Below are 21454 nucleotides of genomic sequence, written 5' to 3'. Positions count from 1 at the left end.
CAAGGAGCTCATGGAAAATTTTAAATACGACGGAGTATACCAAATTAACCAAACATACAGTATACAGGAGTATCTTCTTGAATGTGTACTGTTAGTAAATATACAATGGGCCACTACTAGGTAGGTAGGGGAGTAGATCATATATACATGTCGATCGCATCGCATCGACGAAGATCTTTTATTAGAAGACAAGGCAGGCATTGCATATAGATAAAAGATGGAGCGGTGAGTTGGCGTAGTGGTGCCGCTCACGTCGCTGCAGGATGTACGCGCATATGCAGCTAGCACCTAGCAGTGCCTCCTCACGTATGACAGGGCACGGGCAACAACATGGCATCCATGGATCCACCAGCAACCGCCTCCGATCCGCCTCTCGGTCATCGGCCGATCGATCTCCCGGCCTCTCCCTACATCGTCCATCATCAAGTCTCCTTCCCATAACTGCTTCTGCTTGCATTGCGGTGCACTCCCTGTCCCTGGATCTATCTGTCTATCTGTCTCTTCTTCTCCGTCGTCTCATTCTCATCCATCATCATCACGTCCGTCCGACGATCGACCATATCCGACCACAACTCTCCTCTCCATCATCGATAGATCTCTACGCGTGGGCTACCTGCTAGCAGCTTGAATTCAATTCTTGCAGAGACGAACACGACGACGATGCAGTGCGGCGGCGGCGACGGCGACGAGGAGCAGGAGGTGCTCGCCGGGGCCGGGCGGCCGCCGCGTGGTGACGGTGACGGCGACGAGATAATAATGGAGATCGGGTGGCCGACGGACGTCCGGCACGTGGCGCACGTGACGTTCGACCGGTTCCACGGCTTCCGCGGCGTCCCCGAGGAGCTGCTGCAGCCGGGGGCGGTGGTGGACGGCGTCGTCCGGGCGCCCAGCGCCAGCAAGACGGTGTTCGGCGTGTCCACGGACTCGATGCAGTGCGCCTACGACGGCCGGGGCAACAGCGTCCCCACCGTGCTCCTCCACCTGCAGCGCCGCCTCTACGACCAGGGCGGCCTCACGGCGGAGGGCATCTTCAGGGTCGCCGCCGACGGCGCCCAGGAGCAGTACGCCAGGGACCAGCTCAACGACTCCGGCGTCGTGCCGGACGGCGTCGACGTGCACTGCATCGCAGGCCTCATCAAGGTATATATCGTACTAGTCCGTACGTGGCTCCGTCCTCCGTGCAGCCATTGCATATCCTATATATCTGAGTGATCGACGTGCATGCAGGCGTGGTTCCGGGAGCTCCCCGGCGGTCTGCTGGACGAGCTGCCGGCGGAAGAGGTGACGCGGTGCCAGACGGCGGACGACTGCGCGCGGCTGTGCGGCGCCACGCTGCCGGCGCCCAGGGCGGCGCTGCTGGACTGGGCGGTGAACCTGATGGCGGACGTGGCGCGGGAGGAGAAGGCCAACAAGATGGGCACGCGCAACGTGGCCATGGTGTTCGCGCCCAACATGACGCGCGCCGACGACCCGCTCACGGCGCTCGGCCACGCCGTGCAGCTCATGAACTTCCTCAACATGCTCGTCGAGAGGGCGCTCAACCTCAACATGCACCACGACCCGCCCTCGTTTTCTTCTTCTTCTGCTAATTCCTCTGTCCTCGTCAAGGCTGCTGCTCCTGTTGCCAACTGATCAATGACGTACGATGGCCATCATCAATTAATGGAAGAAGACGATGACCACGACCCATCGCCGGAAATTCTTTGTGGAAGAAATTAGTGCAGGAGTAGTGTGTTTTAATTTAATCTTCGTGTGTCTGTTCATTAATTCCAGCAAATTAAAGCAGCATGTGTATGTGTGTTTAATTCCTGTCTCGTCTGATGATCAGCTCATGTCCTGGTCCTGGTTAATCTATCTCAGGTTTGGGGTCGTCTTTGAATCTTTATGACTAATTGATATTTATGATTGCATTGATAGAGTACATTTGTTTACTCAAAAAAAAAATAGCTCTTATATATCAGTGATGCATCGTCTGGGCACTCGGCTACATGTGTGTTGGTAACAGGATGGGTTACAGTTGTTGATTTTAGAACCAAAACTATTACTATGATTTCACACATTGCCCACCATTTATCAGCTACTTTGCGGCTCTTATTTTGGCAATCTTTGCTTCCAGAGATTCGCTTCTTGTTTGCATGCTATTGGCACCTCTTGCAATGTTGCTACTTCGTTTCAGAACACCACCCCGTTTCTATGTAATAATAATATATACATAAGTGTGGTGTCTGGTGTGAATTGTGATGCACCTTCGGTACATGCATGATGTATGAAGCCGAAAGTTTATCCATCTTCATTTCTAGTTTTTGTGATGTATATCAATCGTATATTCAGTTGCATGCATAGAAATAAAAAAATATATATACTGTGCATAAAAAAAGCGATGATTTACACACACCAGAAAGAAACTAGGTTTCAGATTTGAATGAATGGGTCACTGGGCCTATACACGCTGCCAGATATTCAGGCCTGCTTGAGGCCCACGAAAGTTTCCACGGGCTTGACCAAACGGCCCTCGTGCTTTTTCATTCGCTCGAACTTATTAGACAAATCTGTCTTATAACAAATCAATCAGCAGTACTTTCTGTCATAACTTATCAACCAAACGAATAAAGCGGCGTTGTGCGCACTCTCTCTCTCTCTCTCATTCCAAGTAGCATTCTTGTCTTGCCTGTCGACACTACTTATCTCTTCCAAGTACACAAATGCTGATATTCTTGTTTGTGTACATCTGTGTAAGCACAGATCGAGGCTAGGAGTACAGATCGAGGAAGCAACAACAATGAGGAAGTTTAGACGAATCTCGATCCAACAAAGAGTGATTGGGAGTATAGATTACAAGTTTTGTTCTTTCTTCCCCTCTCCCCTCTCTACAATGCGGCTCTTATCCTGCTCGTGTACGCCCTGTCCACCAGCTGTGTCGGATCATGCCCACTTCTAGCCTTGGGCTCTGGTACAGGGCCGGCGCTCGCATACGCTCCTTCTCGGCCCATCTTCAGTCCTTGCGTGCGCGACGCCTTCAGAGTCTGTAGCTTCATCTATCAGCTGCAGTCGTTGTAGTTCCCCTAACCTAGGGTTTCTATGTCCTCTGGCGGCTACGCTGGAGTCCAACTAAAAAAGTGCAGAGATCGACGTGATCTCTCCACCCACATCATCTGTTGACGCTGCACCGTCCCTCCGCAAGGAGCTGTGCGTCCGTTGGCATCTGTGCATGGCGGATCAACCGAAGGAGAAGGGGAAGGGGATGGCTTCGGAGGAAGGGAGCGTAAGCCCTAACTTGGAGGAGCGTTTGGAGAAGTTGAATCTGCAGGGAGAAGAGGAGGATGATCTTGACTTGTGGTGAATTTGAAGCGCTAGTGAAGGAGGTGAGATGGTTGACCCTCTTTAGGGTTCATACTTCAAAACCCTTCAGCCATGCAACATTGTTCAGTGCTTTACGTAATGCGTGGTCTGCTCCGAAAGAGGTAACTTTCAAGGTGCTGGCTCCAAATTTGTTCCAGGCTCAACTCCATTGTCTAGGCGATTGGAATCGGGTGATGGATGGAAGCCCATGGCTATTTACAGGGGCGGCAATTGTGATGGATGAATATGATGGTTTCTCTAATGTCCATTCATATAAGCTGGATAAAATTCTAGTATGGGCAAGAATTCAAGGGGTGCCGGAGGGCTTGATGAAGAAGAGGGAGTTAGCAGAGAAGGTTGCTCGGAAGGTGGGGGGTCCCATCACGGTGGTGGTCAATGAAGGAAAACTAAACCCTACCCCATATCTGCGTACTAGGGTTTGGATTGAGATCCAGAAACCGCTGGTGAGGGTTGTGCCAATTACACTCAAGGAGAGGATGAAATACTTGGTTCAGTATGAAAAACTACCGACCTTTTGTTTTTTCTGTGGATGTATTGGGCATGAGGTCACAGAATGTGGGGATGGAGTGCATAGTAAGGAGAGTTGTCAATGGGGAGATTGGTTACGGGTCCCGTTTTTGTCCTTGATGCTAGGAAGGGAAGATGTACGTGGAGGTAGAGGTGGAGGCCGTGGAAGAGGAAGAGGAAGAGGAGGTGGAAGAGGAGACAACGTCCAAGATGATTTGGAAGACATGGAAACATCCTTAGGGGATGCAGACCTGGATAAGTCGCTATCTTTGAAGAAGGGGGAAACAGATGATGGTGGTTCTAGAAGTGTGGCTATGGAAGTCATCCGTTCAGAACAATCAACTCATATTGATGCGTCAATCAGTCCCTTGAAGGAATAAGAGAAAAAGCGTCCTAAGAGGAATGGAGGGGAAGAGGAGGATAGGCTGAACAACCCAAGCATTAGATCGGCGCTCTCCCTTGAGGAGAGTGACCGGGCACAATGAAAATATTAGCTTGGAACTGCCAGGGCATGGCTAGTGCCCGGGCAGTACGCGCGCTCGTGGATATTCAGAAGCGTGAGAAACCCGATGTGTTTTTTCTGTCTGAAACACATTTGGGTAAAATAAAGGCAGAGAAACTGAAACGAAGGTTGGGGTGTGATCACTTCATTATAGATGAGAGTGATGGAAGGAGTGGGGGTTTGCTGATGTTGTGGAGAAAGGAGCTAAACATTCAGTGCCTAGGTGTGTCAAATTTTTTTATTGATGTGGAGATTAGAGGAGATGAGGTTTGGAGACTTACAGGCATATATGGTGAACCGAAGTGGGATCAAAAGCATCTAACATGGGAGGCATTGAGAGCTCTATATGGAGGGGGGGTGTTGATGCCCTGGCTGGCTATTGGTGATTTTAATGAGATTTTATATCACCATGAGAAGGAAGGAGGGAGAAGGAGAGCTCAAGTCCACCTACAAGCTTTCCAAGATGCTTTGATGGACTGTGAATTGGCTGATATTGGGTTTTCACGAGTTGAGTTCACATGGCAAAGAGGAAGGATCAGAGAAAGGCTTGATCGAGGCACTGCGAATGCAGGATGGAACACTTTATTTCCTAATGCTCAGCTTATTAATGGTGAGATGGTAAAGTCTGATCATCGCCCTCTCATTGTTAATACAGAGGGATGCTCGAGCTTTGCCCTACCTAGAAGTGGTCCAAGGAGGTTTGAAGCAAGGTGGCTGAAGGAAGAAACAGTGGAGGAAATTGTGCAGGCAGCATGGGCTCGTGCTGCAGCAAGGGGGCATGGTCCCAAGCTGATGTCGAAGGTGAAGGCATTACACGCTGACATGCATGAGTGGGACAAAAATGTGTTGAAAAAACCTGCTCAGCGTATGAAGAAGTTAAAACAAGAATTGGAAACTTTGAGGAGGGGTCCGATGACGGATGCTTCGTTGGCGGCTCAAAAAGAAATTCTCTTGAGACTGGAGCTATTGTTGGAACAGGAGGAAATTATTTAGGTTCAAAGAGCTAGAGCTAATTGGCTTAAGCATGGGGACCATAATACAAACTTCTTCCATCACTATGCTTCGGCGAGAAAAAGAAGAAATATGGTGAAGGGATTAGTGGATGACCAGGGTGTCAGACATGAAAACATTGAGGAGATGAGCTCGATGGTGAGGGATTATTTTGCTAATCTTTTCTCATCAGAAGTGCAGGAGGTAGATCAGGATGTATTGGGGGATGTAAGCCGCAGGGTTACTAGATGAACCAGGTTCTCTTGTCACCTTTCTCTAGGGAAGAGGTGAAGAAAGCTCTGTTTAGTATTGGGGACCTCAAAGCCCCGGGCCCTGATGGGTTACATGCTATATTCTTCAAGCGATTCTGGAATATGTTGGGAGATGATCTAATTGATGAAGTCTTGCTTGCGGTCAACAATGCAGCTATCCCAGAGGGATGGAATGATACAACTATAGTGATGATTTCGAAAGTGGAAAATCCAGATAAAGTGGCCCAATTTTGGCCTATATCATTGTGCAATGTTGTCTACAAGGTAATATCGAAGATGCTATCCAGTAGGCTAAAAGGTATTCTTCCAAAAATTATTAGTCAACATCAAAGTGCTTTTGTTCCGGGGCGTTTGATCACTGATAATATTTTGGTGGCTTATGAATGCATTCATACTATGAAAAAGAAGAAAGGGAAGAATGGGCTATGTGTAGTAAAGCTTGATATGCATAAAGCATATGATAGAGTTGAGTGGTGCTTTCTAGAAAAAATTATGATCAAGCTCGGTTTTGAGGCTAGATGGGTGAAATTAATTATGGCCTGTGTTACTTCTGTCAAATATAAAATCTGATTTAATTCGACAGAAACGGACACAGTGATACCCACTCGAGGGTTGAGGCAGGGTGATCCTTTGTCACCTTACCTATTTTTGATGGTTGCTGAAGGGCTCTCATGCATGATTAGAGGAGCCGAGGAGAGAGGAGAGATTGAGGGTGTTCGGGTGAGTAGGGAAGCCCCAGCTATTTCTCACTTGCTTTTTGCTGATGATTCTCTCATATTGATGAAAGCAGATAAAAAGAATGCAGACTACTTGAGTGATATTCTGAACAGATATTGCATCAACTCTGGACAGAAAGTGAGTGAAGCGAAATCAAGTATATTCTTTTCGAGCAACACTGAGGTAAATGTGAAGGTAGAAGTATGTGATGCTCTAAATATAGTGACTGAGGCTTTGGGGGATAAATATTTGGGTCTGCCAGCAATGGTTGGGACAGACCGAAGTGATTGTTTTCGCCACCTAATTGATAGGGTCAGTGGCAGAATAAATGGATGGAGAGAGAAGCTTTTAAGTCTAGGAGGGAAAGAGATCCTTATCAACCCTATTGCTCAAGCTGTACCGATGTATGCAATGATGGTGTTTAAAATTCTAAAAAACATTTGCAAAGGAATTACAAATGCCATCTCGCAGTATTGGTGGGGTGATGACAATAATCATAAAAGAATTCATTGGCAGAAATGGTGGAAACTATGCTTGCCAAAAGGAGAAGGAGGTATGGGATTCAGAGATTTACAATCATTCAATGAGGCAATGTTAGCAAAACAAGTTTGGAGATTGTTGAGTGACCCAGATTCTTTGTGTGCACGAGTTCTTAGAGCTCGCTATTATCCTGATGGTAAACTATTGAATGCAAGAATGAAGCGTGGGAGCTCTTATACTTGGCAAAGCATACTAACAGGACTGGAGTGCTTTGAACTCGGCTATATCTGGCGTGTGGGAGATGGTAGTGAAATAAATATCTGGGAGGATAATTGGATACCAGGCAGCCACAATTTGAAGATTCAGACTAGAAGAGGTAACAATTTGGTTACAAGAGTGAATGAATTAATTAACCTAGTAGATTTCACGTGGGATGAACCGCTAATCCGCTCGATCTTCTGGGGAATCGATGTGAGACGCATTTTACAGATACCAATTACACCAGGAAGAGAAGATCTTGTGGCCTGACACTATAACAAAAATGGTCTCTTCTCAGTAAAATCGGCGTACCATGGTCGATGGAAACAAAGATTTGGCCATAGGCTGAATGAGGCACCGAGCAACGGTGTGAGCAGGGTGCAAGTTTGGAAAAAAATATAGAAGCTCAAGATACCGGCAAAAATTAAGATCTTTGGCTGGAGGGTGTTGAAAGGCTTTTGAAAGGTCCTTGTTTGGTTTTGGTAATTGAGTGACAACTTAGGTGGACTAATAGTGTTTATGTGAGATACACAGGAGATTAGTCCACAGGTGATTATGTGGTGATGGAGGAGCTCATTGCATATGAGACATGACATGGAGTCATGTGACCAAGGTGGAGAAGATCAAGATGAGGCTTGGCTTGATGGATCGGTTGCAAGAGTGAAGGGCAAGTCAGAGGCTTTGAAGCGAGGGACCGCGTGTGACGGTGAAGCTTGAGCAAGACTTGGCGCCGATGGACCGAGGCAACGGTGAAGAGCAAGTGAGGTCAAGGTCGATGAACCAATAAGGTCACGTGATGATATGAAGTGGATCATATCACTTGGTGATTGGTTGGTGCATGTGTTGCATCAACATTGGAGGAGATGGAATGGAAAGCGCAAGGCAAAGGTATAACCTAGGGCATTTCCATTTCACCAGTCATAGGTGTGTAGAGAAGTTTATGACCGGATTTAGGATTGGTGGCCGTACTATCAAGAGGAGCAAACTTGTTTGCATATCGGTCATATAGTGCCACTTGAGCGATCTAACTTTGCATACGTGTTAGGATCGAGTGGCGTGGCAAGTTGAGAGGCTAACTCCTTTGGGAAAATGATTGTGAAAATGCTAACACACATGCACATGGTGGTATACACTTGTTGGTGTTGGCACACTTTACAAAGGAGGTGGTGTTCCTAGGGTTGAGAGAGGTGTGGATTCGGCGGAATTCGGCGCTTTTGAGAAAATGAAGTGCATATTTTCTATTGCGCCGGTGGGAAATTTGGAGAAGTCACGGGAGTGTTTCTCAGTTGGAAACACTCACCGGACGCTCTGCGCGGAGGCACCAGACGCTGGCCTTTAGCGTCCGGTGTGCTGTCGGGTGCAGCAGAGTGCATCGGACGCACCGGAGAGAGTCTGGTGCTCAGCGTCCGGTGTGCGGGCGGTTTGGCGACCCTCTCTGCGCATGAGTCCGGTGAGCACCGGACGCTCAGGGTGCGTCCGGTGGCTTACGTCCGGTGACCGTGCGAGTTTGCGGAGCTCTCTGCGCATGAGTCCGGTGTGCACCGGACGCGTCCGGTGTGACGCAGTAGAGCGTCCGGTGGTACTGTGCAGGCGCGCGTGCGAAGTAGCCGTTGGCGGCAACGGTCGAGTTCAAACGGCTAGTGACACGTGGCCAACACCTGAGCACCGGACGCTGGGAGTTGAGCGTCCGGTGCCTCCCTGTGAGCGTCCGGTGCCCTCGACTTTTGCCCAGTGAAGTGTAACGGCTAGTTTAGCCCTTGGGGCTATAAATAGAAGTTGTAGCCGGCCTTGGCAAGCGCTGAGCACCCTTGGGACTTAGTGTCCATGCTTGGGGAGTGCTAGTGAAGCCTCTAACTCACATATGCTTGATAGTGATCATCCGATTGTGTGAGTGAGCGATTCTAGTGCGTTGCATTGAGAGATTGCATCGAGTGGCACTAGGTGTTCGTGTTGCAAGCCGGTGGTGCTTGTTACTCTTGGAGGTTGCCACCTCCTAGACGGCTTGGTGGCTTGTGACTCCGTCGAAGCACGCAAAGAGATTGTGCGGTGCTCCGGAGAAGAGATTGTGAGGGGTATGGTGCTCACCCCGTGGGGATCGCGAAGAGCAACTCTAGTTGAGCGAGACGTGAAGAGCGACAAGTGGTCCGGCCGGGTCAAGTGCTAGAGCTTGTGGTAAGCACTCCACGTGGGAGAGTGTGACTTGCGGGTCACCACTAGCAAGAGGACCGGCGGCAACCTTGGAGCTTGTCTCAACGGGGACGTAGCTTGGTGGCAACCAAGTGAACCTCGGGAGAAAATCATCGTGTCAACATTGTTCTTCCCGTTGGTTTGCAAGTCCCTAACACAAGCTTGTATTTACATTCATATACTTGTGCTTGTGTAGTTGCTCTTGTAATTAGTTAGCTTGTGTAGCTTGCTAGTTACCTTCTTGCTTGTGTAGCTAGAAGTAGTCCCTTGCGTGACTAATTTGGTTTGTGTAACCTTGTTAGTCACATTGTTTAGTTTGTGTAGCTAAGTAACTAGCGCTCTCTAATTTGGCATTGGTTGCCTTGTTATTGAGCATTGCTAGTGAGCTTAGGAGCTTTGTGCTTTTGCTTACTAGTTGTGTAGGAGCTCCCCGGTTTGCAAAGTACTAGTGGCATAGGTTTGTGTGACCTTGCTTCTAGAATTGGTTAGGTGAGCTCTTGCTAAGGTAGCACCTTGTTTGCTTGTTTAGAATCTTTTCAAGGTGCTAGAGAACTTAGATAGAGGGGTGTAGTTTTGGCTAGGCCGATAGTTTTAATTCCGCTTTTGTTTCGGTTAGTCGGCGCGATAAGTTTTAGAAAGGACTATTCACCCCTCCTCTAGTCCGCCATCTCGACCCTTCAGCTTTGTACCGTGCAATGTAATATTGGCTAATAGACATATTATTCCTAATGGTGGATGTCCAATATGTAATGGAGGAGCTGAAGATGTCAAGCATATTATCTTTTCTTGTGATCGTGCAAAGGCAGTATGGAAGTCAATTGGGATGTGGAACAGGATTAGTGCAATGCTGGATACTGATCTTTCAGGATCGGTGGTTCTCCAGGAAGTAATTCAAAGAGAAGAACATGTCCAGGGGTTGGATATGGGTCTTGCTGAGCTAATTTTAACTGGAGGCTGGTATTTATGGTGGGAGAGAAGAAAGATTACCCATGGTGAGAATGTGAGTCGACCTTCAAGGTCAGGTCTTATGATTGTGTCTCTGACCAAGAACTTCAAGATGGCAGAGGGTAAAGGCCTGAGGATCCGGCAAGGATGGAGGAAACCACCAGAGGATTATATTATGATTAATATCGATGCTTCCTATGATGAAAATGAGGGGTGTGGAAGTACGGGTGTGGTAATCAGAGATAGCATTGGGGGAATGATTGCAGCAACTAACACCTATATTCCTCACTTAGTTGATGCTCAAATGGCAGAAGCATATGCCTTGAAGGAGGGATTAATGCTAGCTCAACATAGAGGTAATCGGCTGATCATTCAATCTGATTGCATGGAAGTAGTAGAAGTTATGAAGAATGGGGGCTTCAAAGCGAGCTCGGCTGCTGCAATATATGATGAATGCATCACTGTTTGGGGGGATTCCAGGAGATCTCTATTGAACACTTAAACAGGCAAGCTAACCAGGTGGCACATGAGCTAGCTAGGCAAGCTATGATTATGAAAATGAGTTGTATTTGGGACGATGATCCCCCTACTTTTATTGTTCCGATTTTATCAAACGATGTAACCATTCTTGATCAATAAAGTTTGCCAGATTGTCAAAAAAAAAAGCTGCAGTCGTTGTAGTCATGTTGCTGACAATCTGATTGTTTCTTCCAAGTAAGCAAGTGTTAGTATTGTTGCCATGTGATTGTCTTACTAAAACATTCAGTAAACAACAGAAATTTCTCTGTATTTTTTTACAGTCAGTTCCTTGAAAATTGTGTCATCATTAGGGTGTGCGACCATACTTTCTGTATATCTGTTGTGCCAATTGATTGTTGCTTTTCAAATTTAACTGTTTTGCTCTGTGTAGCCTAACACTCCAGTCAAAGAAAATCATAAGACCAGAGTTCTTCATTTCATAGCGTCTACACTAAGTGTATACTAACTGTCTGTGCTTATCCCTTCTTAACATTAACTTGTGCTCTCCTCATGCTCCATGCCTTTAGCCGAGGCACTTTGACGGTTGTAGTGCCATTGTTGAAGGCATACATGCGAGTGCCACCATCGTCGATGAGCGCCACCGGATAGACCCTAGCCATGATGCAGACCCTACCACCTCCACCGAAGCTTTCCACTGCAGAGCGATCGATCTGCAGGGCGTGCAGAGGTAATGTTGTTACAGCTTACCGATTTCATTTCTCACTACGTGAAGAACACTGGAAACAAAGCCAGCCCCCCAACTGAACTCACCAAAGTTCTCAAAGATATAGTCTTTTCCTTCTCGAGGTCGAACTCAAAGAAGCCTCCATAGGCTGGTGTGTACAGTTCTGGTCTCAAGGACGACCTGCAAATAAAGAAGAACAATTCTACTGCTTAATTAATTGATGAAACAAAAACATGAAGACTTTTAATCGTTAAAATGTCTCAAGAATTTAGCCAGAGCTGGAGAAAAAAGGAGGTGAAATATGTGTACTAACTTTCTCAGATCAGAGCACATAAGAACCATGTACTTCTCCTGTGATTTGTAAACTCTGAAGTGCACAGAGGTGTGCTCTTCCATGTTGTCAGATGCAAGAAGCACAAGCCCAAATGGGCCTACACCGCCATGAACTGACGCATCTGCTTCTCGACAGTGCTTCTCGATGTCCAAGAGCCAGGAAGGGTCAAAAGCATCGGCACTGTCTATGGATGTAAGCTCGAAATCTATCTCCACATCTGCCTGTTTTAGCAAAATAAAAAAAGCGTGCCAGATTATCTACAGTTGCTACGAATGAATTTTGAAATGGAGAAACCTAAGTGTACATGAGAATGAATGAAACTAACCTGCAGAGTATCAATTTCCTTAATCTCAAACAGATCTCCCTTCTTGAGCTCCAGGCCTTGCTGGCTGACTTCTTTTCCTCGAAGCGACTCAATCTCTTCAACTGGCCATTGCAGCAGTTGCTTACTGTCTTTATCTAACCATATAGTCCTGGGGATTGCCTAATAAATGTGAAGAAAATGATTGCACATAGTTACACTGACAAAGGCATGCATGTTGAAGCAAGGATCAATACTAATTCACTACAAAATAGCAGGTGATGTAGTTATTATAACTTAGAAGCTTACATGGATTCCAGCCCAACCTTTGGCAACGTCATACGACGAACTGTCTGTCTCATTTGTCCAACCCCATATGATCCTCCTGCCTTTCTTCGAATCAAAGAATGACTTTGAAGCATAGTAGTTGCCATAATCAATCCTTGACCACAGTCTTCGGTCCTCAAGGACGGAATCTGGCACAAAGACATCACTTTTCAGATCATAAATGCCAATCATGTACTTGTCACAATTGTCAAGGCTCATCTTGAGGACATGCTTGGCGCCATTCGGGATTGCCGCCGACAGGTCCAGCCCAATGTTCTTGCCTGGTAACACTGCGAAGAAATCCGGGCACTCCCACATGGTGGAGGCATTGGAAGAGTATAGTGGGTGATCCACTCTAGTCCAGTGCAAAAAATCCTCACTCTTGTACAGAAGTGCAGCACTGTAGCCGTCCAGTTCAGCCCCAACTGCTATTCTCCATAGCCCATCTGGTCCGATCCAACCGGTTGTCGGATCTCTGAACTGGTTTGGGATCAATCCTTGTCCAACTGGTTGGATCAGTGGGTTGTTGTCTGGTTTGATCCACTCCCTCAGGTATGGATCAGACAAGTTCTTGGGAAACGCAATGTTTTGGACCTGACGCTTCTCCGTGTCAGCACCAGTGTATATAATGGCAGGCTGGTCACTCTTGAGGATTGTGGCTGAACCTGTCCAGCAGCCATTGATATCGCTCGGAGTCGTCCGCTCTATCGCTGGTTCGAGCTGGATCCAGTTGATGAGATCTGTTGAGACCGAGTGGGCCCAGACTATGTTACCCCAGACAGAACCATTTGGGTTGTACTGGTAGAATTGGTGATAGATACCATTGTAGTACATTGGTCCTGAAAATTAAGGCAACAACGGTTGAGGAGCGCTTCAGCTTCTACTACAGTTTGGTATGGAAGCAGTGCCATTTTGTTGTGAGAGATACATAACATACCATTTGGATCTTTTGAATTGTTGTTACATGTTGTAACAGTCGCCGATTCATTTGGATTTTCAAGGACGAAAAAGAAAGATGATGTCAGAAACTTGTGATGAAAATATAATCAACATATATAAGACGGTACAAACAGGGAAAGACCCTAGAGTCCAAAACAGCACATGGATTACATACAGATGACAAACAAATGGATCTTTCATGTTTTCAGACAAATTTTCAGTTGGCCTGAATGGTAAGGACTCGTGCATTTGCCTAACTGAAAAACTTTGAGACAATACTTCAGATTATGGAAATGGAGTGCAAAAATATTCAGCAACGAATAGCATCGATCCCTTTAGTCAAAATATTGCTATGACTTCACTAAAATGTAACAGCTAGCAGTGCCATAAATGTGAGCACCTATATATCATGTTCTGTGCAGCATCCAGCAACAACCAACAGGACTGCACAAGTAATGAGTTGCCTACCTACCTTCCTTCCTTTCTCACATATACCATGAACGCAGGAAAAAAATATATACTAGCTGGGTTTAACCTCACCAGCTGGTAACTTTTATTCAGAAAGAGAAGGAAACTCTAAAACTCTCTCCAGTTGGGAAAAAAATCAGACAAACTGCCTTTTCTTGATCCAAGAAAAGCACCTCCCCCAAATTAGATTAGAAGACAGACGACAACATGACAGACCAAAAGTCAACAGGTGAAAACTAGATGGGAGACAGAGCAATACCGTTGATCCAGTTCTTGGGAGGCTGGAAGTGGTACGCAGTCCTGTACTTGCTGCTCACGATGGAGGAGACCTTGGGAGCCTGTGGATACAGGAAGACTCTCTGCGTGGCCTGCGCGACGCCACTCCTCCTGCTTCTGCTCCCAAGTCCAGATTCATCGTAGGAGAAAAGGACAAGGAAGAAGAGAATGAAGGCCCAAGGTCGGAGCCGCCTGAGGGCCATGGACATGGAGGAGGAACGACAGAGATGGGGATTCAAGATTAGATGAGATGATGATGACTTTGTTAACTCGCCAACTTGACGAGGTGACCAGTAGTTGAGTGGAAGAGTGAACAGACAGTGTTGCTTAGAGGAGAGGAGGGTCTCAGAATAGAGTATTCAGAGGAGCACACACGGCACGGTCAGTGACTTGTTTCCATTGGCTGCTGACCTGCTGTGGCTGCTCACTTTGCATCCAGAACCTCGCTTTGTAGCAATATACCACCATGAACTGAAAAGAGGGAACAGCTGTACTGAACATGTTCGATTTTTTTTTATCTGAATCTGCCTGAGATCAAGGCTCAAAATGAAAATGTTCGAATCAGTTGGATTGTGTGTGTGTGTGTGAGAGAGAGAGAGAATCTATTTGAGGCGAAATAGCATATAATTATTAAACATCTGCTCCAAGCATTGGGCTTGGTAAAGGTTTACTGATCTGCATCTGCTATTGCTGCTAGCAAGATTATTAACAGGATCAGTCAATGGTGTATTACGCTCTATAGCGAGCGAATCACTGTCAGTTCCTTTGATCATCAGACCAGAGCAACCATTGATCAAATGAAGACTATCATGTTCAGTTCCTTTGTGTGTTGCTGTATGTATGCATTTGTGGCTAGCTCAACCACTGAAAGTCTAGCCTGTAATTTGCTTGATTGCGGCTGGATCTTCCTGTCAGCATACGCTTAATCAAAGTGAACTGGAATGTCAGTGAGGTGAGGTAACGTCGTTGTTAGTGTCCATGTCCAATGTCCGTGTGAAGCTGATGGATGGACTATTATTGGCCTCGCCTCAGCTCCAAATGCTAGCTCTACGTCTACGGCAACAGGAATAGGATTATAGGATGGCTTCAGCTTCACTAATAAATTATGCCATACACAACTAGGAATTCCTTTTTTAAATAAATAAATAAAATTAAAGATAAAATTCTGTAATTATATATTTGCTCAGAAGTAAATGGGCCAAAAATAACATTATTGTATATATGAGAAAAAACAAAAGGGCCTAAAATGGGAAAAAAAAAACAGTATTGTATATGAGAAAAAACTAAAATAAAAAGCTGACAGCTGTGGGATTTGAACCCACGCCCTTTCGGACCAGAGCCTAAATCTGGCGCCTTAGACCACTCGGCCAAACTGTCTTTGGTGTTTAAATTTTATGATTATGTTTTTAATACGTTTTTTTAGAATTTGGTTATTAATATTGTTCATTTTTTTGGTTGTAATTTGGAAGTTAAGGTATTAATATTAATATTGTTCCTTAGGATTTGGTTATTAATATTGTTCATTTTTTTGTTGTAATTTGAAAGTTACAGAATACTTTTTGCTTCTGATCTTGTGTACTGTGTTTTTATATCCGGTATATAAAGATATAAACTGATCTAATGGTTGAAGTGATTTTATATGCCTCCATAGTTTAGTTCACGATGACGATAAGGGCAGACCTCGCTTCTAACTTTGGGCACTAAAAAACAATAGCACCTAGTTACCTAGATGTATCAGAAACCACAAGTTTCATATCCTTCAAATATGTAATTTGAGGCTTGCTTCACAATTGAGTCTTTTACTTTTCAAATCGACACTCCAAATACAAACAAAATATCGCCATCAAGATCCAATCATCAGTTCATCACTTCATCCATAATAGGTTAACGCAAAGCCCACGACATAAGTAGCCAAGTAGGGTATCTGCTCTCGGTCATGTTTTACACGGATGGTTCCTTCACCACAGAACATTCGACGACAATAAATTATCAGAGTGATCGTAACGCAATCTGCATTGCCACATGACTACAGAATCTTAACAAGTGTATACATAAAACATCAGCTACGTAAGCTCGAAATTTGCTTCTTTGTACATACAGATCCATGTCAGGAGTTTTCTTAGCATGGAGAAAAGTGGCCACAGAATGGCTAATCTTCAGGTTTAGGGGGTTCCGTGCATGCGCATTTACCAGTCTTCATCCAGGGTAGCCCTATGGAAGCACAGCACCGTGCATACAAGGATGAAGAAGGACGTGAACTCGATGAACATTGCCCCCGTTTCGATTAGGCCAGCATGCCTCAGAATTGCTGGAATAGCAAGGCTTCCCATGGCGGACGCACCAGTCAGGAATTTTGCAGCATTCATCCACCTGAAATTATTAGCACAGGATATGAATGAAACTATCGGGTATATATACTAAGTAATATTCTCTCAGTGGCCTATTATTTATATCTGTGAATTGTACATTTCCATAAGTAACCAAGAGCATCAAACGCTGAACTTACCCTCCACCTTCTCTGCTAGTCAAGAAGTGTGTGGATCCACCACCAAAAAACAGGCATGGCATTGGTACAAGGACATACATGAGAGCTGCAGAATAATAAACATGTAAAAAAATGTCAGTAGAACTACTATGGAAACTTTCTCATTGACTAAGGAGAGTAATGAAGTAACAATAACCTGCTAACATGGGCCACCAGTTGTTGTACAAAGCACATGCCTGTACAATAAAAAATAAAAACCAAACAATGAAAAAGTAAGAAATAATAATAGCATGACAACTTAATGCTGCCTTCTGCATGAATAATGCTGCATTAGATGTATAGTTGATGGTGTGGGGGTGTCTACACAGTTTTTGTGTACAGTGACTGCAAAGTGCTTTATCCAGCACATACGATGCTTCTGCTATAACCCTGGCAAGCAACTAGTGCCTCTTTGTGCCTTGCCTTTTTTTATTACGTGTATCATGCTTATGCCACGAATCACAGGAAAAACTAATGGAACATACATTGTGGACTTGTGGGAAGAGATCAAGAGAACCTGAAAACAGCTAAGTTGTCGCTTTTCAAAACTACTAATGTATACACCACATAAGTAATGATTAATTGGTATGATAGAAAGCTTTCAGTGATCTTAATTAGTTCCTACAATAAGAGGCTTAGAGGAGCATTACATAAGCAAGCACATCGTACCAGTATCTGCAGCAGAATACTCGTGGAGAACATGAACGCGAGTCCAGCAAGCCTGTAACAGGAGAAATTAATCGTACAAAGGTTTGTGTAAATGGAAACAAAATTAGAAAAGATTGAGGACAATGAGCTTACACTGTAGAGAGAAACATCAGCAGTAAGTGAGCAGCAGCATCCAGCACAAAGGTTCGGACGGGGGCAAGCAGACAAGTAGCAGATAAACAGAATTAGTAAAAGAAACTCTTGAAGCTATTTGAAGGAAAAAAAAAAGTAGCTGCTAGTCTAATACAGCACGAGCTAATCGAGCACTAGATTCTAAAAATAATCTCTTCTGGAAAAAAAATGGACTTGTCAAAACAGAAGGTGAAAATCACGACAAACGCACTATGAGCTACTCCTAACTGCGTGCATTTCACGAGGTTTTTGTAGAAATCCGATTCACAAACTGCTGCCAAGTGGCATCACAAGCTCCCCCACCTGATCCAAAATGAGCACTTGCAAAGCAACCTCGATCGAACGAACAATCCAGTGCTGGCGCTGCCGCGAGCCCGGACTAGCAAGGGATACAGACCTCACCACTCCATAACTACCTTAGAGCACACCATCCACAATCTAATTGGGATCTCCGAAGCCCTGAATTCGAAGAGAACAACCGAACCCATCCATCGGATCGGAACCGAACCCTAGCAACAACCTAATCGCCCCGACTCCATGCACGAATCGGAGTTCCAAACGACGGGAATCGAAGCGGAACTACATGAAAATGTTGGAATTCCAGGGGGGGAGAAGGGCCCTAGACGCACTCACCTTCGACGGTCATCGCCATCTTCGCCTTTCCTCTACAGCGAGCGTAGGGAGGGAGGGGACAGGGGAGACTCGAGACCTTTTTTTTTTTTTTCCTTTCGTCCCGTTCCGTTTCATCGCTGACGAGGCACGAGAAGGAGCCAAGACTGGCAAGTGGGTCCCACTAGGCCACTACAAGTTGGAGGCCCACCAGTAAGAGACCGTCAACGGCCAACGGAGGGCGCCGTTAGGGTACTCGAGAAAGAAGGGAGCTCAAAGGGGGCAAACGCCATAGCGAGTAGCGACTAATCACTTGGCGGCGGCGGCGATGGGGCGGCTGACCGAGGAGCAGGCGGCGCGCGAGGCGGGGACCAACGCCACGTCCCTCAACCTCACACACCGCGCGCTATCCGACGTAAGTGGGGTGGAGGTCTCTCACTCTCCTTCGGCCCGTGCGTGCAGCTGCTCTGTTACTCACAGTCCTTTGTGCTGCTGCTGCGTGGTGGGTGCGCAGGTGTCGTGCCTGAGCAGTTTCAAGAACCTGGAGCGCCTCGACCTCGGCTACAACTGCCTCGTCACCCTCGAGGTACCTCTTGTTGTTATTGTTACAGCATAAATAAACAAGTAGTGGTAAATGAGCAATGCATGGAGACATAGCGCATTAGTGCTTCATATTGCCTGCTACTGTTTGAACCTCAACGGGGTTGTTTATATGAGCCTATTTTTGGTTGAAATTCTTGCTTTTATGTTACCAAGGGTTTGTCCTCCTGTGCCAATTTGAAGTGGCTTTCGGTTATCGAAAACAAGCTTGTGAGCTTAAAAGGTGTTGAGGGGCTCTCAAAGCTGCAGGTGACATACCTCTCCGCCTCTCCCTCCATGCATTTCCATGTGTAACCTAATTCAGTACTGAATCTTACACGTTACTTTGAGTCGCCTCACTTGGGTGGTGTTGTACAGGTACTGAATGCTGGCAAGAACAAACTTACCAAAATGGATGAGGTTGCATCTTTAACAAGCCTGGGAGCATTGATTCTGAATGGTAATGCAATTGATGAATACTCTACACTGTTTGTTACTCCCATTTCCCTTGTTGGTAATATACTTGATTTCATAAGAGAAACTTTGCAATTTCTAATGCAGATAACAATATTTCTTCCATCTGCAAGCTTGATCGGTTGCAACAGTTGAATACACTTGGTATGTAAATCGAAACCGCGCATGTGTAGTAGCTTTAACTGGATTACTTTACCCTGTTGACGCATACTTCATCCTTTTCTTAAAATAAGATGATCAGCACCTTTTCCATTAAGAGATCATGATATGCAATGCTGTTCACGACTTTGTTATTACAACTACAGAAATTTGCATGTTAATAATAGGTTTTGTGCACGTGACATTTGTTTTGCTTCTCCTTCTATATTTATATTTCAAACCAATCGCCTAATAAAAAAAATGTTTTCATATAGGAGCTATGAGACAATAGATAACTATGTTTCCCTTCACTTAGTTGTAACATTTACTCTGCTGCAGTTCTCTCTAAGAATCCTGTTTTTACCATCGGCAATGCTTTGGTCAAGGCTAAGTCTATGAAAAAGGTATTATTCATTTCTTTATCCTTATTACATAACTATAGAAAAAGAATGTGTTGTTTCTTCTGTGTCGAGCCTATTTCTAACTTCTTTTTTTTTAAAAGACCAGCCTATTTCTAACTCTGAATGACTAATATCTCACTGTTATTTCTTTCCATAGCTATCCTTGTCTCACTGCCAAATAGAAAATATTGGATCTTCTCTTGCCGAGTGTGTGGAACTGAAGGAACTTAGGCTTTCTCACAACAAGATCAGTGTATGATTTCATTGGTGGTCCTTTTTGCACTTTGTGTCCTAACATAAATTTGTCTATTGCACTTGATGACTGTGACTTTTGGTTTGAATCTACAGACAATCCCTTCAGATTTGGCCAAAAATGTGAAGATCTTGAACCTTGATTTGGGCAATAACTTCATTGAGAGTAGTTCAGATTTGAAGGTTTGCACCTATCACTGTTTGCCAATTAATCTTTCATGATTTTTTTTTTTAATTTTAACATTCACTTGTTTCGTTGCCAGGTACTTTCTGAATTGCGCTACTTGAGGAACCTTAATTTGCAGGGAAATCCTGTTTCTGACAAAGACAGTCTTGTCAAAAAGGTGATTCCCCCTGACCAACTTGATTTTTTTTGTATGTGCTGCAATTCTGTAGTAATTATAGTGTTCTCTCAGGTTAAGAAATTTGTGCCAACCTTGCGCATATTGAATGCAAAGCCCCTAGAGGCCACCTCCAAGAGTGATAAGACCTCTAGAAAAGAGAATGCTGTGAGCAAAGATAAAGACTCCATTGGGATTGATACAAAGAAGGATAAAAGGAAGAAATCTAAACAAGAGTTAATGGGCCTTGAAGAGCTTGAAGTCCAGAGTGTTTCCACAGGTGTCACCACTTCAAACCCTGGTAAACTTGAAGTGCCAGATGGTAAGGAAAGGAAAAAGGTCAAGAAGGAAGCTAAGACGAAGAAATCTGAAGAGCTAGACCATGCCAATAACAGTAACTTAAAGAACAAAGACGTTCAATCTTCTGCCTATGATACCAGCATGAAGGGCAAGAAGGAAGCCAAGAGGAAGAAATTTGTTGACGAAGAAGATGTAGATGCTGAAGGAATTGACAATACAGAAATCTCATTTGCAGAGTTAATGTTTTCTAATGTGGGCAATCCAGAAACTAAGCCAAAGGACAGCTCAACCCAGGAAGCAGCTCCTGATGAAAAATTTATTGGAGGTCTGGTAATTGATCACACGAAGAAGAGAAAGAAATCAAAAGGTGTTGTCACCATCACTGACTCCTCAGCTCTTAAGATGTTTTCCTCAATGCCAGAGGTGGGAGCAGGAGGGCTTGGCCTGTCAGGATGGGATGGATGAGTAGCGCCTAGCTCCCTGGTACCATAAGTTTGCTGCCTGATGAATATCGTTTCATGTAATTCTTTTGTAGAATCGCGTTGCTACAAGAACTAATATAACAACCACCATCCGGTTCTGCTGAACAATGTTTTGGGTCACCTGCGCTTGGAACATTTGAACTACCAGTGTCATGGTTTGGAAATTTCTAAGACAAAATGTTTCAGCTCATCAGTTAAAAGTGTTCAACCCATAACTTTGGTGGAATAACTATATTTCTCATGCTTGCACTAATTATAAGCTACTCCCTCCATTCCAAATTATAAAAAATTCTAGCTTTTCTATAGGTTTTGCTTTTCACTTATATATGTGCTATATCTAGATACATAGTAAAATAAATGAATATATAAAAAGACCAAAATGTCTTGTAATTTGTAATGGAGTGAGTACTAACTTATGAGAAATAAGATGGTGATGGACACTTAATT

At 44.9% G+C, this 21454-nt stretch overlaps 4 protein-coding genes and 1 non-coding gene across 6 annotated transcripts; 2 read left to right on the top strand and 3 right to left on the bottom strand.

Annotated features, from left to right (window-relative positions):
• Positions 248–1944, top strand: LOC8074126 (rho GTPase-activating protein 3). Its single transcript, XM_002459122.2, has 2 exons — positions 248–1140; positions 1228–1944. Exons 1-2 carry the CDS (start codon positions 661–663, stop codon positions 1630–1632), a joined length of 885 nt encoding a protein of 294 aa, XP_002459167.1. The 5' UTR covers positions 248–660; the 3' UTR covers positions 1633–1944.
• On the bottom strand, positions 10950–14439 carry LOC8077427 (beta-fructofuranosidase, insoluble isoenzyme 4). The gene is made up of 7 exons (XM_021455138.1): positions 14051–14439; positions 13322–13330; positions 12367–13223; positions 12082–12240; positions 11736–11977; positions 11509–11602; positions 10950–11408 (listed from the first exon to the last, which is right to left on the bottom strand). Exons 1-7 carry the CDS (start codon positions 14274–14276, stop codon positions 11214–11216), a joined length of 1782 nt encoding a protein of 593 aa, XP_021310813.1. The 5' UTR covers positions 14277–14439; the 3' UTR covers positions 10950–11213.
• On the bottom strand, positions 15365–15444 carry TRNAL-UAG. The gene has a single exon. It is a non-coding gene; the product is annotated as a tRNA-Leu (tRNA).
• On the bottom strand, positions 15914–18203 carry LOC8074125 (vacuolar protein sorting-associated protein 55 homolog). 2 transcript variants are annotated; one of them, XM_021456578.1, is made up of 5 exons: positions 17393–17411; positions 17261–17312; positions 16749–16788; positions 16574–16658; positions 15914–16437 (listed from the first exon to the last, which is right to left on the bottom strand). In XM_021456578.1, the coding sequence occupies exons 1-5, from the start codon at positions 17407–17409 to the stop codon at positions 16254–16256; spliced, it is 378 nt and encodes a 125-aa protein (XP_021312253.1). In that variant the 5' UTR covers positions 17410–17411; the 3' UTR covers positions 15914–16253. The 2 variants fall into 2 exon arrangements, with proteins under 2 accessions (XP_021312253.1, XP_002457004.1); XM_002456959.2 differs by lacking the exon at positions 17393–17411 and adding an exon at positions 18065–18203 and having other exon boundaries at positions 15927–16437.
• On the top strand, positions 18283–21178 carry LOC8077426 (protein phosphatase 1 regulatory subunit SDS22). The gene is made up of 10 exons (XM_002459120.2): positions 18283–18455; positions 18555–18626; positions 18797–18889; positions 18998–19079; positions 19181–19237; positions 19571–19635; positions 19790–19885; positions 19981–20067; positions 20148–20228; positions 20301–21178. Exons 1-10 carry the CDS (start codon positions 18369–18371, stop codon positions 20988–20990), a joined length of 1410 nt encoding a protein of 469 aa, XP_002459165.1. The 5' UTR covers positions 18283–18368; the 3' UTR covers positions 20991–21178.

Source organism: Sorghum bicolor, chromosome 3, assembly GCF_000003195.3.
Source record: "Sorghum bicolor cultivar BTx623 chromosome 3, Sorghum_bicolor_NCBIv3, whole genome shotgun sequence".
NCBI classification, from domain to species: Eukaryota; Viridiplantae; Streptophyta; class Magnoliopsida; order Poales; family Poaceae; genus Sorghum; species Sorghum bicolor.
The sequence above is the reverse complement of the archived record's forward strand: the minus strand, read 5'-3'. Positions and strand labels throughout refer to the sequence as shown.

Excerpts from the sequence above, each read along its gene's own strand:
- LOC8077426 (XM_002459120.2), top strand. The coding sequence starts at position 18,369 with ATGGGGCGGCTGACCGAGGAGCAGGCGGCGCGCGAGGCGGGGACCAAC. Across the intron at positions 18,890-18,997 it reads AGGGGCTCTCAAAGCTGCAG|GTACTGAATGCTGGCAAGAA; the intron begins GTGACATACCTC and ends GGTGTTGTACAG. Across the intron at positions 19,886-19,980 it reads TTTCTCACAACAAGATCAGT|ACAATCCCTTCAGATTTGGC; the intron begins GTATGATTTCAT and ends TTGAATCTACAG.
- LOC8077427 (XM_021455138.1), bottom strand. The coding sequence starts at position 14,276 with ATGTCCATGGCCCTCAGGCGGCTCCGACCTTGGGCCTTCATTCTCTTC. Across the intron at positions 11,978-12,081 it reads AGGAAATTGATACTCTGCAG|GCAGATGTGGAGATAGATTT; the intron begins GTTAGTTTCATT and ends TTGCTAAAACAG. Across the intron at positions 11,409-11,508 it reads CTATATCTTTGAGAACTTTG|ATCGATCGCTCTGCAGTGGA; the intron begins GTGAGTTCAGTT and ends CACGCCCTGCAG.
- LOC8074125 (XM_021456578.1), bottom strand. Across the intron at positions 16,789-17,260 it reads GTATTCTGCTGCAGATACTG|GCATGTGCTTTGTACAACAA; the intron begins GTACGATGTGCT and ends TTTATTGTACAG. Across the intron at positions 16,438-16,573 it reads ACTAGCAGAGAAGGTGGAGG|GTGGATGAATGCTGCAAAAT; the intron begins GTAAGTTCAGCG and ends TAATAATTTCAG.
- LOC8074126 (XM_002459122.2), top strand. The coding sequence starts at position 661 with ATGCAGTGCGGCGGCGGCGACGGCGACGAGGAGCAGGAGGTGCTCGCC. Across the intron at positions 1,141-1,227 it reads GCATCGCAGGCCTCATCAAG|GCGTGGTTCCGGGAGCTCCC; the intron begins GTATATATCGTA and ends ACGTGCATGCAG.